Source organism: Hyla sarda, chromosome 3 (genome assembly GCF_029499605.1).
Source record: "Hyla sarda isolate aHylSar1 chromosome 3, aHylSar1.hap1, whole genome shotgun sequence".
In the NCBI taxonomy this organism is placed as follows: domain Eukaryota; kingdom Metazoa; phylum Chordata; class Amphibia; order Anura; family Hylidae; genus Hyla; species Hyla sarda.
This window is the reverse complement of record NC_079191.1, coordinates 305,778,335-305,796,501: the sequence shown is the minus strand read 5'-3', so window position 1 is coordinate 305,796,501 and position 18,167 is coordinate 305,778,335. Positions and strand designations below refer to the sequence as shown.

At 45.0% G+C, this 18,167-nt stretch overlaps 1 protein-coding gene across 2 annotated transcripts in view; it reads left to right on the top strand.

The window, feature by feature from the left end:
* TOMM20 (translocase of outer mitochondrial membrane 20) overlaps positions 1-18,167 on the top strand; it is a 95,357-nt gene that overhangs the window by 8,605 nt on the left and 68,585 nt on the right. For both annotated transcript variants that reach the window (XM_056566985.1, XM_056566984.1), the window contains one exon: positions 11,678-11,724. In XM_056566985.1, the coding sequence (XP_056422960.1) occupies positions 11,678-11,724 (47 nt within the window). The remainder of the gene's footprint in view (positions 1-11,677; positions 11,725-18,167) is intronic.

Genomic DNA, 18,167 nt, shown 5'->3' with positions numbered 1-18,167 from the left:
GCATTTGAGGCCTAAATTAGGGATTGCATAGGGGTGGACATAGGGGAATTCTACGCCAGTGATTCCCAAATAGGGTGCCTCCAGCTGTTGCAAAACTCCCTGCATGCCTAGACAGTCAGTGGCTATCTGGCAATACTGGGAGTAGTTGTTTTGCAACAGCTGGAGGCTCCGTTCTGGAAACAGTGGCGCACCAGACGTTTTTCATTTTTATTGGGGAGGGGAGGGGGGCTGTGTAGGGGTATGTGTATATGTAGTGTTTTTTACTTTTTATTTTATTTTGTGTTAGTGTAGTGTTTTTCGGGTACAGTCGCACGGGCGGGGGTTCACAGTAGTTTCTCGCTGGCAACTTGAGCTGCAGCAGAAAATTTGCCGCAGCTCAAACTTGCAGCCGGATACTTAGTGTAATCCTCCGCCCATGTGAGTGTACCCTGTACGTTGACATTGGGGGGGGAACATCCAGCTGTTGCAAAACTACAACTCCCAGCATGGACGGTCTATCAGTGCATGCTGGGAGTTGTAGTTTTGCAACCGCTGGAGGCTCCGTTTTGGAAACAGTGACGTACCAGACGTTTTTCATTTTTATTGGGGAGGGGGGCTGTGTAGGGGTATGTGTATATGTAGTGTTTTTTACTTTTTATTTTATTTTGTGGTAGTGTAGTGTTTTTAGGGTACAGTCACACGGGCAGGGGGTTCACAGTAGTTTCTCGCTGGCAGTTTGAGCAGCGGCAGAAAATTTGCCGCAGCTCAAACTTGCAGCCGGATACTTACTGTAATACTCCGCCCATGTGAGTGTACCCTGTACGTTCACATTGGGGGGGGGAAACATCCAGCTGTTGCAAAACTACAACTCCCAGCATGTACGGTCTATCAGTGCATGCTGGGAGTTGTAGTTTTGCAACAGCTGGAGACATACTACATTGGCTTGGGATGCTGGGGATTGTAGTTATGCAACAGCTGGAGACACACTGGTTTACTACTTAACTCGGTGTGCCTTCAGCTGTTGCAAAACTACAACTCTCAGCAGTCACAGACAGCCAACGGGCATGCTGGGAGTTGTAATTATGCAACCACCAGATGCACCACTACAACTCCCAGCATGCACTTTAGCTGATTGTGCAAGCTGGGAGTTGTAGTTACACAACAGCTGAAGGTACACTTTTCCATAGAAAGAATGTGCCTCCAGCTGTTGCAAAACTACAAGTCCCAGCATGCCCATAAGGGCATGCTGGGAGTTGTGGTGGTCTGCCTCCTGCTGTTGCATAACTACAGCTCCCAGCATGCCCTTGTTGCATGCTGGGAGCTGTTGCTAAGCAACAGCAGGAGGCTGTCACTCACCTCCAACGATCCACACTGCAGGACTGTCCCTCGCCGCCGTCGCTCCTGGGGCCCCGATCCCAACAGGGACGCCGGGGATCGGGGTCCCCAGCACCCGGGGTCGTCTTCCCGCACCCGCTCACGTCCTCCGGAAGAGGGGCGGAGCGGGTTGCGGGAGTGACACCCGCAGCAGGCGCCCTGATTGGTCGGCCGGTAATCCGGCCGACGAATCAAGGCGATCGTGAGGTGGCACCAGTACCACCTCACCCCTGCAGGCTCTGGCTGTTCGAGACGGCCCCGATCAGCCAGTAATTCCGGGTCACTGGAGACCCGATTGACCCGGAATCCGCCGCAGATCGCTGGACTGAATTGTCCAGCGATCTGCGGCAATCGCCGACATGGGGGGACATAATGACCCCCCTGGGCGATATGCCGGGATGCCTGCTGAACGATTTCAGCAGGCATCCGGCCCCGGCTCCCCTCCGGCTAGCGGTGGGGGCCGGAAATGCTCAGGGCGTATCCATACGCCCTCGGTCCTTTAAGGACTTGGAAACGGGGGCGTATGGATACGCCCTATGTCCTTAAGGGGTTAAAGGGGTACTCCGGTGCAAACCTTTTTTTCTTTTAAGTCAACTGGTGGCAGAAAGTTAAACATATTTGTAAATTACTTCTATTAAAAAATCTTAATCCTTCCAGTACTTATTAGCTGCTGAATGCTACAGAGGAAATTCCTTTCTTTTTGGAACACTGATGACATCACGAGCACAGTGCTCTCTGTTGACATCTCTGTCCATTTTAGCAACGGTGCATAGCAGATGTAGGCTAAGGGCAGCATGGTGGCTCAGTGGTTAGCACTGCTGCCTTGCTGTGCTGGGGACTTGGGTTCAAATCCCACTAAGGACAGCAATAAATAAAGAGTTATTATTATTATTATTATAATGACGTCAGCAAAGAGAACTGTGCTCGTGATGTCATCATAGAGAATTCCAAAAAGAAAAGAATTTCCTCTGTAGTATTCAGCAGCTAATAAGTACAGGAAGGATTAAGATTTTTTAATAGAAGTAATTTACAAATCTGTTTAACTTTCTGGCACCAGTTGATTTAAAAGAAAAAAGGTTTTCACCGGAGTACCCCTTTAAGCACAAATAAAACATAGAAAACGTCAATTTTTAAAAAAAAATTTAAGGAGAATTTTACCATAAGGAGTGCAATAGCAAAATGAAAAATTTTAATGAGAGTTACCCTTTTAAGGACCCGAACATTTTTTGCACATCAGACCACTGTCACTTTAAGCATTAATAACTCTGGGATGATTTTACTTATGAATTTGATTCCAAGATTGATTTTTGTGACATTCTACTTTAACATAGTGGTAAATTTTCATCGATACTTGCATCAAATTTACATTCAAAAATGTCATAAAATTTGAGAATTTAGCTTTTTCTAACTTTGAAGCTCTCTGCTTGTAAGGAAAATAGACATCCCAAATAAATTATATATTGATTCACAAATACAATGGCCCTCATTTACTAAGAAAATCGGGTTGTAAGTCTATGTTGCTTTCTTACCCGACTGCTTTTTCCCCTGGTATTTATTATTATGTCGCATCCTGTTTGTTGCAAGTGGGTTTTCTTGGTTTTGGTTTCCAACTCCTCTGAGTTGTCGGGAAAAAATCCACAACAATTCAACTAATTCGGGTTGGAAACCTTAATAAATACGTGGGAAAGCTAAGAAATGTCGGGTAACGCCCCTTTTTCGGGTTTGGGAGAATCCACATCGGGTCCGTCGGGAAAAAATGTCGCATCGTGTCGCAGACTGGCGCAGGATGTCTGCGACATGGCGCAGACAAAGATGCGACAAAAAAACCCGACAAAAGAAGTCGGGTTTAGAATAGTAAATGAGGGCCAATATGTCTACTTTAAGTTTTCATCATAAAGTTGACAGGTTTTTACTTTTGGAAGACATAAGAGGGCTTCAAAGTTCAGCAGCAATTTTCAAATTTTTCACAAAATTTTCAAAATCTGAATCTTTCAGGGACCAGTTCAGTTTAGAAGTGGATTTGAGGGGCCTTCCTATTAGAAATACCAAAGTATACAAAATGACACCCTTTAGGTGTTTCACAGGAATAGCAGCGAAGTGAAGGTGAAAATTCTAAATCTCCATTTTTTTTACACTAACATGCTCTTGTAGACCCAGTTTGTTTTATTTTTACAAGGGGTAAAAGGAGAAAATTCCCCCCAAAATGTGTAACCCAATTTCTCTCAAGTAAGGAAATACCTCATATGTGAACGTAAAGTGCTCTGTGGGTGCACAAGAGGGCTCAGAAGCGAAGGAGCGACAATGGGATTTTGGAGAATGAATTTTGCTTAAATGGTTTTTGGGGGGCATATCACATTTTGGAAGCCCCCATGGTGCCATAACAGCAAAAAAATAAAAACCCACATGGCATACTATTTTGCAAACTGCACCCCTCGGATCTGTAAAAGAAATTTGAATTGTATTTTTTTTTCTTTAAAATTCTTTGTAACACCATTTCTTCAGAGCATGGAAATACCCCATATGTGGATGTAAATTGCTCTACTGGCGCACTACAGATCTCAGAAGAGGAGCGCTGGGCTTTTCAAGATAGAATTGGTTTGGAATGGAAGTCGGGGGCCATGTGCGTTTACAAAGCTCCCATGGTGCCAGAACCCTGGGACCCCCCCCCCCCCCACGTGACCCTATTTCAGAAACTACACCCACGTACGGAATGTAATGAGGGGTGCAGTGAGCATTTACTCCCCACTGGCGCTTGACAAACTTTTGGAACAGTGGGCTGTGTAAATGAAAAATTTTATTTTTCATTTTCATGGACCGCTGATTAAAAAAAAAAAATCTGTCAGACACCAGTGGGGTGAAAATGCTCAGTGAACCCCTTATTACATTCCGTGAGGGGTGTAGTTTCCAAAATGGGGTCACGTGGTGGGGGGGACCACTGTTCTGGCACCATGGGGAGTTTGTAAACGCACATGGCCTTATTTCCAGCCAAATTCTCTCTCAATGGCACTCCTTCTCTTCTGAGCCCTGTAGTGCGCCAGCATGGGGTATTTATATATTCAGAAGAAATGGTGTTACAAATTTTGGAGGGCTTCTTTTCCTATTTCCCCTTGTGAAAATTAAAAAATTGGGATACCACCAGCATTTTAGTGAAAAATACAGATTTTTTATTTTCACGGCCAACTTTAATGAAAATTCTTGCAACACAAAAGGCTCACTCTACCTTGTTACGTTCTGTGAGGGGTGTAGTTCCCAAAATGGGATCCCATGTGGGTGTTTTTTTTTTCCCGTTTTATGTCCAAACCGCTGTACTGATCAGCCACCCCTGTGCAAATCACCTCAAATGTACATAGTGCACTCTCTCTCCTGAGCCTTGTGCGCCCACAGAGAATTTTACATACACATATGGGGTATTTCCATACTCAAGAGAAAATGTGTTACAAATTTTGGGGGTCTTTTTTTTTTTTTTTTTTTTTTATTTTTTTTTACCTCTTTTGAAAATGAAAAGTATGGGGCAATACCAGCATTTTTTTTTACAATAACATGCTGGAGTAGACCCCATTTTTACCTTTTTATAAGGGGGTAAAAGGAGAAAAATCCCCCCAAAAATGTGTTAGGCAATTTCTCCCTAAATTGTTACCTTGAAAAACGACAGGGCTCTAAAGTGAGAGAGTACCATGCGCATTTGAGGCCTAAATTGAGGATTTGCATAGGGACAGACCCGGATGCAAGAATTACACTTTCCTCCGATACCAAAATTGCCCTACTGCAGTGTTTCCCAAATAGGGTGCCTCCAGCTGTTGCAAAACTCCCAGCATGCCTGGACAGTCAGTGGCTGTCCAGCAATACTGGGAGTTGTTGTTGTTTTGCAACAGCTGGAGGCTCCGTTTTGGAAACAATGCCGTACCAGATGTTTTCATTTTTACTGGGGGGTACATTCACACAGGCATAGGTTTACAGCGAGTTTTCTGCTGGGAGTTTGAGCTGCAGCTGAAAATTAGCTGCATCTCAAACTTGCAGCGAGAAACTTGCTGTAAACCCACGCCTGTGTGAATGTACCCTGTACATTCACATGGGGGGGGGGGTGCAAACCTTCAGCTGTTGCAAAACTACGACCACCAGCATGCCCTTTGGCTGTCCGTGCATGCTGGGGGTTATAGTTATGCGACAGCTGGAGGCACACTGGTTGCAAAACACAGAGTTTGTTACTTAACTCAGTGTTTTGCAACCAGTGTGCCTACAGCTGTTAAAAAAAAAAACTACAACTCTCAGCATGCAGTGACAGCCGAAGGGCATGCTGGGACTTGTAGTTATGCAACAGCCTGAGGCATACTACTACAACTTCCAGCATACCCTTTGGCTGTCCTTACATGCTGGGGGTTGTAGTTATGCAACAGCTGGAGGCACACTGGTTGCAAAACACTGTTTGTTACTTAACTCAGTGTTTCGCAACCAGTGTGGCTCCAGCTGTTGCAAAACTACAAATCCCAGCATGTACGGTCTGTCAGTGCATGCTGGGATTTTTAGTTTTGCAACAGTTGGAGGCACACTACTACAACTCCCAGAATGCCCTTTGGCTGACCATGCATGATGGGAGTTGTGGTTATGCAACAGCTGGAGGCATACTTTTTCATAACTACACAACTACAATGCCCAGCATGCCCAGCTGTTGCAAAACTACAACTCCCAGCATTCCCTTTGGCTGTGCATGCTGAAAGTGGTTGCTAAGCAACAGCAGGAGCCAAACAGCGCTTACCTCCTGCAGTTGGATCCCTCTGCCACAGACCGCCGGGATCGCCGCCTCAGGAGACCACGGCCGCTGCTCGGGACCTCCGCCACACCGGATCCCTGGTGAGCCTCCCCACACCCCCCACTGCCGATTTACGCCCCCCCCTCTCCACCGCCGATCACCCGCTGATGCCGCCCAGCAGGACGGGTGATTTGTCTGGCCGGTCCGGCCGACTAATCACGCTGGAAAGGGTGATTTGGTGCAGTCCAAGTAGGCACCAATCACCCTTTTTTTCCGGGTCACTGTGACCTGATTAACCCAGAATTGCCACAAATCGCCAATCTGAATTGATCAGGCCCCCCCCCAGGGGTTTGCATGGGGTGCTTACTGGATGATTTCAGCAGGCATACCGTTCCTTTCCCCCGCCCGGCAAGCGGCGGGGACCGGAATTCCCCCGGGCGTACAGGTACGCCCTTGTCCTTAAGTACCAGGACGTTAGGGCATACCTGTATGCCCTCTGTCCTTAAGTGGTTAAGTACCAGGACACAAGGGTCTTACCTGTAAGCCTGATGTCCTAAATGGGTAAAAGGGAATCTGAGTTAGTTATACTGATCTGTGGTCCATTTCCAGAGATGGACACAATATTAGGCTCCACTGAATTGTAACCCCCTTAAAGGGATACTCCAGTACTAGATATCTTATCCCCTATCCAAAGGATAGAGGATAAGATGTCTGATTGCAGGGGATTCGACCACTGAGTCCCCCATGATCCCTGGCCCGACCCCCTGGCATTAACGTTTAGAATGCCGGCTGTGCTAGGCTTTGGAGCATCCATGGTCGTTGCTTTCCCTCTATTCATGTCCATGGGAGAAACGGAGATACAAGCCCTGATTTACTAAGAGTGTCGGGTTACTTTCAGTGTTCTTTTTCTCCCAGATTCTTTTTTCTTTTCTCACAAGTACTTATCAATGTTTCGCACATGTCGGGAAAATTCTGTTGCACAATATTAAATTCTGTCGCACAGGGAAAACAAAGGGTAAAGCAAATAAAGCAAAGTAACTGCACAAGGACGTAACTTTACATTCATGGTCGTTAATGGGTTAACAAAGTTAAAAAAAGGAAATAAAAGCAAAGATAAAAAAAAGTAAACGAGAAGGCTACTATGGGGACAAAGTAACAGGATTTTCAAAAAACCCACTCTTTTTAACAGATTCACCACACCTCAAGGCAGTCGGGTTTTTAAGTTTAGTAATTCACTATTTTTGTGGTGGGTTTTTAAATACAACTGTCGGGTTTTCAGGAAAATGTTGGGAACTGCCCCTAGTTATGCAAACCACACCCCTTTTAGTCGGCTTAAAAAAAAAAATACTCGGAGTAATTGGAAAACCGTTGTGTTTTTACTAGTAAAATGTGTCCCAGAAGATGTGCGACACAAATTGCCGCGTAACCCTATAAAGAGTCGGGATCATGTTAGTAAATCAGGGCTATAGTGTTTACATATCTCAGAATCTCCCATAGAGGTATATGAAGGTGGAGTGTTGGCTACAGCATTGGACTGTGGTCACCAGTAATCCGTCACGGAGCACACACACACACACACACACACACACACATGCATGCAGATTACTGGGGTGCCGAGCAAGAGATCGCGGCCTGACCCTCCACGATTAGACACATATCCCCTGTCCTGTGGATAGGGCATAAAATGTCTAGGAGTGGAGTACCCCTTTAACCCCTTAACCCCTTGGGGACGGAGCCCATTATGACCCTAAGGACGGGAGCATTTTTTACAAATCTGACCACTTTAAGCATTAATAACTCTGGGATGCTTTTACTTGATTCCGAGATAGTTTTTTCGTGACATATTCTATTTTTTGGTAGTGGTAAATTTTCGTCGATACTTGCATCATTTCTTGGTGAAAAATTAAAAAATTTGATGACATTTAAAAATTTAGCATTTTTCTAACTTTGAAGCTCTCTGCTTGTAAGGAAAATAGATATTCCAAATAAATTATATATTGATTCACATATACAATATGTCTACTTTATGTTTGCATCATAAAGTTGACATGTTTTTACTTTTGGAAGACATCAGAGGGCTTCAAAGTTCAGCAGCAATTTTCCAATTTTTCACAACTTTTTCAAAATCGGAATTTTTCAGGGACCAGTTCAGTTTTGAAGTGGATTTGAAGGGCCTTCATATTAGAAATACCCCATAAATGACCAAATTATAAAAACTGCGCCCCTCAAAGTATCCAAAATGACATTCAGTAAGTGTGTTTACCCTTTAGGTGTTTCACAGGAATAGCAGCAAAGTGAAGGAGAAAATTCAAAATCTTCATTTTTTACACTTGCATGTTCTTGTAGACTCAGTTTTTGAAGTGAAGTGATAGGAGAAAAAGCCCCCCAAAATTTGTAACCCAATTTCTCTCGAGTAAGGAAATACCTCATGTGTGTGTCAAGTGTTCGGCCGGCGCAGTAGAGGGCTCAGAAGGGAAGGAGCGACAATGGGATTTTGGAAAGTGAATTTTGCTGAAATGGTTTTTGGGGGGCATGTCACATTTAGAAAGCCCCTATGGTGCCAGAACAGCAGAAAACCCTACATGACATACCATTTTGGAAACTACACCCCTCAAGGCACATAACAAGGGGTCCAGTTAGCCTTAACACCCCACAGGAGTTTGACGACTTTTCGTTAAAATCGGATGTGTAAATGGAAAAAAAAAATTTTTTCACTAAAGTACAGTTTTTTCCCCCCCAAATTTACAATTTTTACAAAGGGTAATGGGAGAAAATGCCCCCCAAAATTTGTAACCCCATCTCTTCTGAGCAGGGCTGTGGAGTCGGTAGAAAAATGTTCCGACTCAGACTACGGAGTTTTCTGTACTTCCAACTCCGACTCCTCTGTATTAATATGCGAATGTATTTTATACATTCCTTGAAGGAAAGAAAGGTAACATACATGTCATTACCACAGGACTACTGGCTGGGAAGCCAACAGTCTACTGTATTGAACAGTTTGTTTGCTGATCGGCTGCTGAAGATAGGGCAGTGGGAGGATCAAAGAAGGAGCATTTATTATAAAACATGATTTCCCTAGTAAAATCCCATAGTCATGTTTAAAGGGGTACTCTGCCCCTAGACATCTTATCCCCGGGGTCCCGCTGCTGGCGACCCCCGGGATCGCCGCTGCGGCACCGCGCTTTCATTACTACACAGAGTGAGTTCAGGGGACAGATACAGAGCGATACAGTGGACTGAGCAGCGTAATGTCATAGCTCCGTCCCTCTTGACATCACGGCCCGCCCCCTTAATGCAAGTCTATGGCATGGGGCGCCGCCACGCCCCCTCCCATAGACTTGTATTGAGGGGGCTGGCCGTGACATAACGAGGGGCAGAGCCATGACGTAACGGTGCTCCAACCCCTGTATCCCCCGTCATTACGCACAGAGCGAACTCGCTCTGTGCAGTAATGATAGCGTGGTGCCGCAGCGACAATCCCGTGGGTCCCCAGCAGCGGCACCCCGGCGATCTGACATCTTATCCCCTATCATGTTTCCTTGAAATACGACAGGGCTCCAAAATGAGAGAGCGCCATGCGCATTTGAGGACTAAATTAACTAAATTTTCATTTTTATTGGGGGGGGGGGGGGGGGGACAGTGTAAGGGGGTGTATATGTAGTGTTATGTGTTAGTGTAATGTATTTAGGGTACATTTGCACTGGCAGAGGTTTACAGTGAGCTTACCGCTAGGAGTTTGCGCTGTGGCACAAAAAAATCCAGACCATCGCCAGCCGCAGCAATGTCCCACTTCAGCCGGTAATAAGCTGAAGCGCTGTGTGACATTCCGGGCTAAAGGAAGTAGGAAGCAGACAGCCCGGCAGACCGATCAGCTCTAGCCGAACTTTGGGGGAACGTAGGAAGGTAAGTGAAAGTTTTTCACTTTTTTTGCAGACCGGGCAGGATAGAGAAGAATTGTCCATACCGGACTATTCCTTTTAACACAATATTTTAATAGTTTAAACATTTAGGCATGCAGCAATACCACATTTTTTTATTTATTTATTTTTACATAATTAATCAATTGTTTCTGTAATTTTGTAAAAAAAAAAAAAAAAAAAAAAAAAAAATTATAATAATCTGCCTCTAAAATATGATAGCTGGAATATGGTTGTTTTGGGCAACTGCTTCCTTTTTTCTCTGCACTGGTTTTGATAAATCTCCCCCTAAGGGTAGGGTCACACACAGCTAATCCACAGTGTATTTGACGATGCGGATGTACAATGGCAGTCACAGAGCGACGGCAGAGTGAGCTTTCCTACTTCCTGTAGCTCTATGAGTCATGAACTGACTCACAGAGCTACCTGGCCGCAGCAGGGAGCTTGCTCTACTGTCGCTCTGACTGCTGGACTGCTGTAGAATATGCTGCGGATGCAGTTCTTGTAACCCCACCCTTAAAAGTGGAAATTACTGGTGTAGGTGGGTGTGGGGTCCTTATCAGCTGAGATGACAGCCGTGACCTCTGGCTTCCTCCGTGCTGTCTGGTCTTTAGTCTGCTAATCCAATCTGGTTTTGCAGGCTGCACAAGCAGAGCGCTGATAACAATAGTCAATTTTATGGCGTATCTTTATAAAATCTTCATCAACATTTTTTTTTCCCCAAAACATTTTATATAAAAAAAAAAAATAAACATTGTATTTGGCAAAAATGTATCAAAACCTGTCCAGAGGAAAAGTTGCTGAGTTGCCCATAGCAACCAATCAGATCGCATTTATTTCTCGGAGGCCTCTTCAAAATGAAAGAAGCTATCTGGTTGCTATGGAAAACGCGGCAACTTTTCCTCTGAACAGGTTTTGATAAATCTTCCCGTTTATGTCTATACAAATGGGTCATTGTTAGAATACCAAAACTTTTTCCTGGACAGCGACTCTGAGAATTGTTACTATTCTCCCACCATGCATAAAAAATGCAAACACTGTGGGTTTAATGCTCTCAAGTGAGAACCACTATATAAGATAATTATATGCAATGTGTTACTATGTCAATAGTCCTATAGATTATTCTAATAAACCGTAGCTCTTTATATATAAGATAAACATGTTTGTTTCACAGTCTTTTATCTCAACCACCCCTTAACTTGTCTTTGGTGAATTGTACCAGTGTCCAGAGAATGTAGCTAGCCCCCTCTCATGCCTTATCTCACCAGTCATAAGTACTGACTGACAAGACCGTGAATTTCTCTCTCATAAAAAGACAGCCATAGCCAAGGGAGAAATAGACCTGGAAGGAACGGTCCTTTTCATGAACACATTTTGGCCTGCTAACATGGCTGCTACTCACAAAATGGCTGACACAATATTTGAATCAGGCCTTTGATTCAGTTAGGCTTTAAAACCTCTGACAAACCAGACTATCTCTGGGCAGAGATTCCGTAGTGTAAATGAGCCCTTACAGTTGTGGCACCTATGAAATAACCTAAATGCTGCAGTAATTATTGACCGAGAAATCTTGGGGAGGGAGAAAAGACCAGCATCTGATCTGTTACTGGTCACTAACAGTAAATGTATTGGTATTAATACTGATTTACTTATTTTTCAGAGAGAAGAAAACAGAAACTTGCTAAAGAGAAAGCTGGTCAGTCAAGGGTAAGTTTTATTTTTTTCCCCTTGGTATTCATTGATGTACTTAACCCCTTTTCATCTTTGCACTTTCGTTTTTTTTCTCCTCACCTTCTAAAAATCATAACACTTCCAGTTTTCTACCTACATACCTAAATGAGGGCTTATTTTTGCACAACCAGTTTTACTTTGTAATGACATCAATTATTTCACCACAACATTTTTTTATTTTTTGCAGCTTTCGTTTCTACGCAGTGCATTTTTCATTAAAAATTAAACCTTATCTTATGTGTGATACCCAACTTATATAGATTTGTACATTTAAAATTTTTCCTCTTCTGACCCCTATAAATATATGTATGTGTGTGTGTATGTAGAGAGATATATAATGCAGCCCTAATTTTATTTATATATGTCGCAAAAACAATCAAATCGCTATTTTTGCTTTTTGCGATATGCCCCCCCGGGAAAACATGCGATTATCTGCTAGGGCTGGCTCCCGTTGCAGGGGCCGGCCAAAGCAGGTAAAAACTAAATTAAATACTAAGTCAGTGTTTCCCAACCAGGGTGCCTCCAGTTGTTGCAAAACTACAACTCTTAGCATGCTTGGACCGGCAAAGGCTGTCCGGGCATGCTGGGAGTAGTAGTTTCACAACTGCTGGAGGCACCCTGCTAGAAAAACACTGAGCTAAGGGCGCAGGGAGAAAAATAAAAAAAAAACTTCTGCTCGCCTAGTCCCGGTCCCTGCAGATTAGTCTCTGTGCACTACGGAGTTTCCTCTCTTCTTAGTACAGTAGGACCTTTCCCTTTTCAGCCAATCACTGGCTGCAGTGGTGTCACGTGTCAAGCCAGTGATTGGCTGATGGGGAAAGGTCTTGTACTGCAGTAATACACTAGGTTTCCCGGGTCCCGCGGAAGATTTGAAATCCGCCCGGGAAACCAGTGTATTACTGCAGTACAAGAATGTGACAGAAGGGGGGTGGGGGGATGTGACAGAAGGGGGGGGGGAATGTGAAATTGGCGGTGGGCATAAAATGGGTAGGTAGATGGAGGCGATTGGACATGAAATGGGGGGATTTCACTTTTTTTCTTAATTATAGGGCAATTGCAATATTTAGGCCCAATATACAGTCCTGGGTAAAAATAGATAATGGGAGAGGTCTCTGTACTGTCCCCTGATATATTTATGCATAGTTATTAGGTCTCCCCATAGCCTTCTTTTTTCTCAACTAAATAACCCTAATTCTAATATTCTTTCTGGGTACTGTAGTCCTCCGATTCCCCGTATTACTCTGGTTGCCCGTCTTTGAACCCTCTCCAGCTCCACTATATCTATCTTGTACACTGGTGCCCAGTACTGTACACAGTATTCTATGTGTAATTTGTACAGCGATAGAATTATTTCCTTGTCGTGGGTATCTATGCCCCTAGTGATGCACCCCATGATTTTATTAGCCTTGGCAGCAGCTGCCCAACACTGGTCACTACAGCTAAATTTACTGTAAACTAGGACTCCCAAGTCCTTTTCTATGTCAGTCGTCCCAAGTGTTCTCCCATTTAATACATAATCCCAGCCCAGATTTTTCCTCCCCATGTGCATTACCTTACAGTTATCAGTGAATTCAGGTAGAAGAAACAGACATGGTCGCACATCTACAATCTTGTATAATGATCTAATTGCTTCTCAGCATAATTTCAAAAACTAACAGGTTGGTAGTATACATTTTGATCAAAAAGTACAAAGCCCACTCGCCACGTCAAGGCCACCTATTTAGAGTGGGTCCCTAACGTCCCTAGCATAAAATGTCGTGGCACTGGGCGGCGACCACCACCACCACCGCGACACCAGTGCCCACAGGGGGAACGACCCACTGGCAGAGCGGCCCCAATGCCACTTAAACCAGTCTATGGGTCGCACCTCCCCACAGACACGGCGCCACGGCAGTAACGCACGCCGCACAGCACCACACCAGTGTGAACAGGGTGCAACAGCTCACTTACCATGCTCTCCCAGTCAGACTCCAAAGGAGTAGGGGATAAGATGCCTGATCGTGGGAGTCCCGCAGCTGGGGACGCCCGTGATCATGCACGCGGCACCCCGTTTGTAATCAGTTCCCGGAGCGTGTTCGCTCCGGGTCTGATTACGGGCGACTACAGGGCCGACGGCGTCTGACGTCACGCCTCCGCCCCCCGTGTGACGTCATGCTCCGGCCCTCAATGCAAGCCTACGCGAGGGGGCGTGATAGCTGTCGCGCCCCCTCCCATAGACTTGCATTGAGGGGCGGAGCGTGACATCACACGGGGGCGGAGGCGTGACGTCACACGCCGCCGGCCCTGTAGTCGCCCGTAATCAGACCCGGGGCGAACACGCTTCGGGGACTGATTACAAACAGGGTGCCGCGTGCATGATCACGGGCGTCCCCAGCTGCGGGACTCCCACGATCAGGCATTTTATCCCCTATCCTTTGGATAGGGGATAAGATGTGTAAGCACCGGAGAACCCCTTTAACGCATCAGGATGTACATTTATGTTCTGTATATAATGCGAGCACCGGAGCGTTGTTCCCTTCATGCACGGCAGATCCTGGCTGCCATGTGCCAGGAATGGTGGACATGAGTAATCACGCTGATGTCCTCCATTAGCTCCTCAGATGCCATGATCAATACAGATCATGGCATCTGCAGCAATGAGAGAATTCTAACGAGTGACCGGATTCCCCGAGACACAGCTACGAGGAAAGGAAAGGAAAATTACTGCTTTAAAAAAAAAAAATAAATAAATAAATAAAAAAAAGTGATTAAAAAGATCAAAAGTGGTACTTATAAAAACTTCAGATCTCGGCGCTAAAAATTAGCCCCCATACAGCCCTGTATACAGAATGAGAAAGTTATAGGTGGTAAATAGATCAATTTTAAACATACTTTTTTTTGGGAAAAAAAGTAATAGAAAAGTGGGTATCAATGTAATCGTATTGACCCACATAATAAAGAAAACTTGTAATTTTTTCCGTAAAGTGTACAGCGTGAAAATCAAAACATTTGCAAAATTGCAGTTTTCCTTTCAACCCCCCCACACAAATATGATTTTTAGGAGGAGGAAAAAACGGAAATGCAAAATTAAAACTTGCTGTGTCCTTGAGGCCAAAATAGGCTGTGCCATTAACCCTTTGGGGACGGAGCCCATTTTGACCCCAAGGATGGGAACATTGTTTGCATTTCTGACCCCTGTCGCTTTAAGCATTAATAACTCTGGGATGCTTTTACTTTTGAATTTGATTCCGAGATTGTTTTTTCGTGACCTATTGTACTTTATGTTAGTGGTAAATAATTGCCCATACTTTCTTGATTTAAAAATTAAAAACATTTCATGAAAATGTAGAATTTTTCTAACTTTGAAACTCTCTGCTTGTAAGGAAAATATACATTCCAAATAAATTATATCTTGCCAATATAAAGTAGATATATTGTATATGTGAATCATCATAAAGTTGACATGTTTTAGAGGGCTTCAAAGTAAAGCAGCAATTTTCCAAATTTTCATGAAAAATTCAAAATATGATTTTTTTCAGGGACCAGTTAAATTTGAAGTGGGTTTGAGGGGCTTTTCTGTATGAAACCCACATTATGGACCCCATTGTGAAAAGTGCCCCCCTCAAAGTATTCAAAATGACATTCAGAAAGTTTAACCCTTTTAGGTGTTTCACAGGAATAGCAGTAAAGTGGAGGAAAAAAACTAATCTAAATTATTTACACTAACATGTTCTTGTAACTCCATTTTTATACTTTTTACAAGGGGTAAAAGGAGAAAAAGACTCCTAAAATTTGTAGTTCAATTTCTCTCGAGTAGGGCAATACCTCATATGTGGATGTGAAGTGCTCTGCGGACACACAACATGGCTCAGAAGGAAAGGAGCATCGTTGCGATTTTGGAGAGAGAATTTTTCTGGAATGGTTTTTGGGGGGCATGTCTCATTTAGGTATCCCCCATGGAGTCAGAGCAGCCCAAAAAAATACCACATGGCATACTATTTTGGAAACTACACCCCTCAAGGAACAAGGGGGGGGGGGGGGTATATTGAGCCTTAACACTTCACAGGTGTTTGTCGACTTTTCGTTTAATTTGACATGAAAATGAAAAATTTTGATTTTAAACTCTAAAATGCTGGTGGTACCGCAAATTTCTCATTTTCAAAAGGGTTAATCAGAGAAAAATCACCCCAAAATCTTTAGCCCAATTTTTCCCAAATAAGGAAATACCCCATATGTGAATGTAAATTGCTCTGTGAACACACTACAGGTCTCAGAAGAGAAGGACCGCTATTTGGCTTTTGGAGAGTGAATTTGGCTGGAATTGAAGTTGGGAGCCATGTGCATTTACAAAGCCCCCATGGTGCCAGAAAAGCGGAAACCCACCACATGTGACACAATTTTGGAAACTACACCCATCAAGGAATGTAATAAAAAATTACAGTAAGAACTTACACCTCCCAGATTTATTGAACAGTGGGTTGTAAAAGTGAAAAATTTGATTAACACTAAAATTCTGGTGTTACCTCAAATTTTAATTTAACCCCTTAAGGACACATGACGTTCTCATACGTCTCCATGTCCGAGTCCTTAAGGACACATGACGTATGAGAACGTCATGTGCTTTACCGGCCCCCCGCAACCATCTGGAGCGGAGCCGGCGCCCGATGCCTGCTGAAATCGATCAGCAGGCATCGGGGCATATCGCCCAGGGGGGTCATGATGACCCCCCATGTCGGCGATCGCAGCGCATTGCTCGTCAATTCAGACGAGCGATGCGCTGCGATTCCGTTCCCCGCCGTGCGGGGATCGGAGCCGGATGTCTGCTGATTTCTATCAGCAGACATCCCGGCAGTGTGCTGGAGGAGGTCCGGAGGACCTCCTATACCGGCGATCGCTGCAGGACGCCGGTAACTACTAACCGGCGTTCTGCAGCGGTTCCGACATCCCGGCAGTGTGCTGGAGGAGGTCCGGAGGACCTCCTATACCGGCGATCGCTGCAGGACGCCGGTAACTACTAACCGGCGTTCTGCAGCGGTTCCGGGTCATCAGGGTCACGTGTGACCCTGTGACCTGGATATAGATGGTGACTGGTGTAGTATACACCACCATTCACCATCCATGCTGTACTGGGGGCTGGCATTGTGGCCACCCCCCTCAGTACAGTTGTGATTGGGTGGCCAAAGTGGCCACACCAATCACAATGTAATGGAAGGGGATCTGGTGGGCTAGGAGCATGTTGCTCCGTTCTGCCCGCCATTTCACAGAGATCTGGTGTGCAGGACGGAGCCCCGTGCTGCCCACCATCCCCTCAGTTAAAAAAAAAGTGCCCTTGCCCCCTTTCTGTGGCCCCTTGGCACAGAAATCCCCAGGGATAGCTTTAGATTAGGTAGGGACAGGTTAGGGTTTAAAAAAAAAAAAAAAAAATAGTTTTTAATTTTTTTTTTTCGGCGTACCTCAGTGGGTGTCCGTGGGTCCGTAGCACCTTTAGCTGCGTGACCCCGGCCCTGCTGGGTCGCTGCGGTCTGCCGCCAGCCTTTTTTTTTTTTTTGGCGCAGATCTTTTTTTTTTCACTAACCGTGTGTGCGGACCCTCTTAGTTATAAAAGAACGGTCCGCCACCGTTTGTTAAAGCCCACCCGCCGCTGATCAGTCCCGTAGTACTGATCAGCGTTTTTTTTTTGTGGTGCCGGCGCTTTTTTTCGGGTTTTCTAGCGTGTTTTTGCACCCATAGGCGGTCCATGCCACCAGTAGCAGGCGTGTACTGTGTGGCCGGACCGTACCTGTGTGTGCGGAGTGCCTCACCGCTGTCAGTGATTTATCACTGATCAGCGTTTTTTTGTGGTAAAGGCACCTTTTTCGGTTAACGCGTATTTTTTTTTTGCACCCATAGGTGTTCCGTGCCACCAGTAGCAGGCGTGTACTGTGTGGACGGACCGTACCTGTATGTGCAGCCTGTCCCACCGCTGTCGGTGATTTATCACTGATCAGCGTTTTTTTTTTTTTTTTTGGTTCAGGCGGGTGCATTTTTTTCGGGGTAAAGCGTTTTTTAATTTAATTTTTCGGTTTTTTTTGTGTGGGGGTCTGTGAACAAGCCACTAGCCACTGTCCTGGGCTGAGTGGCCGGACCCCCCACTGACTTCTGTGCCCCCTGCCGCCACAAGCGCTAATCAGTGCGCACACCACTGATTAGATAAACGCTTATTTTTTTGGCGCAGGGTTTTTTTTTGCGCTAGAAGTCCCCCTTTTTTTTTAAAGTCCCCTTTTAATTTTATATTTTTTTCTGTTAGGGCGGGTTAGTTTAGTTAGGTTAGGTTAGGCTAGGGCGGGTTAGGGAGGTAGTATCGCACCACACCACACGCAGCACACACACCAATAAAGTTTTCCCCCCCACACACACACACATACCCGTATCCCCATTAGAGTAGGGAAATGGCCCGCAGA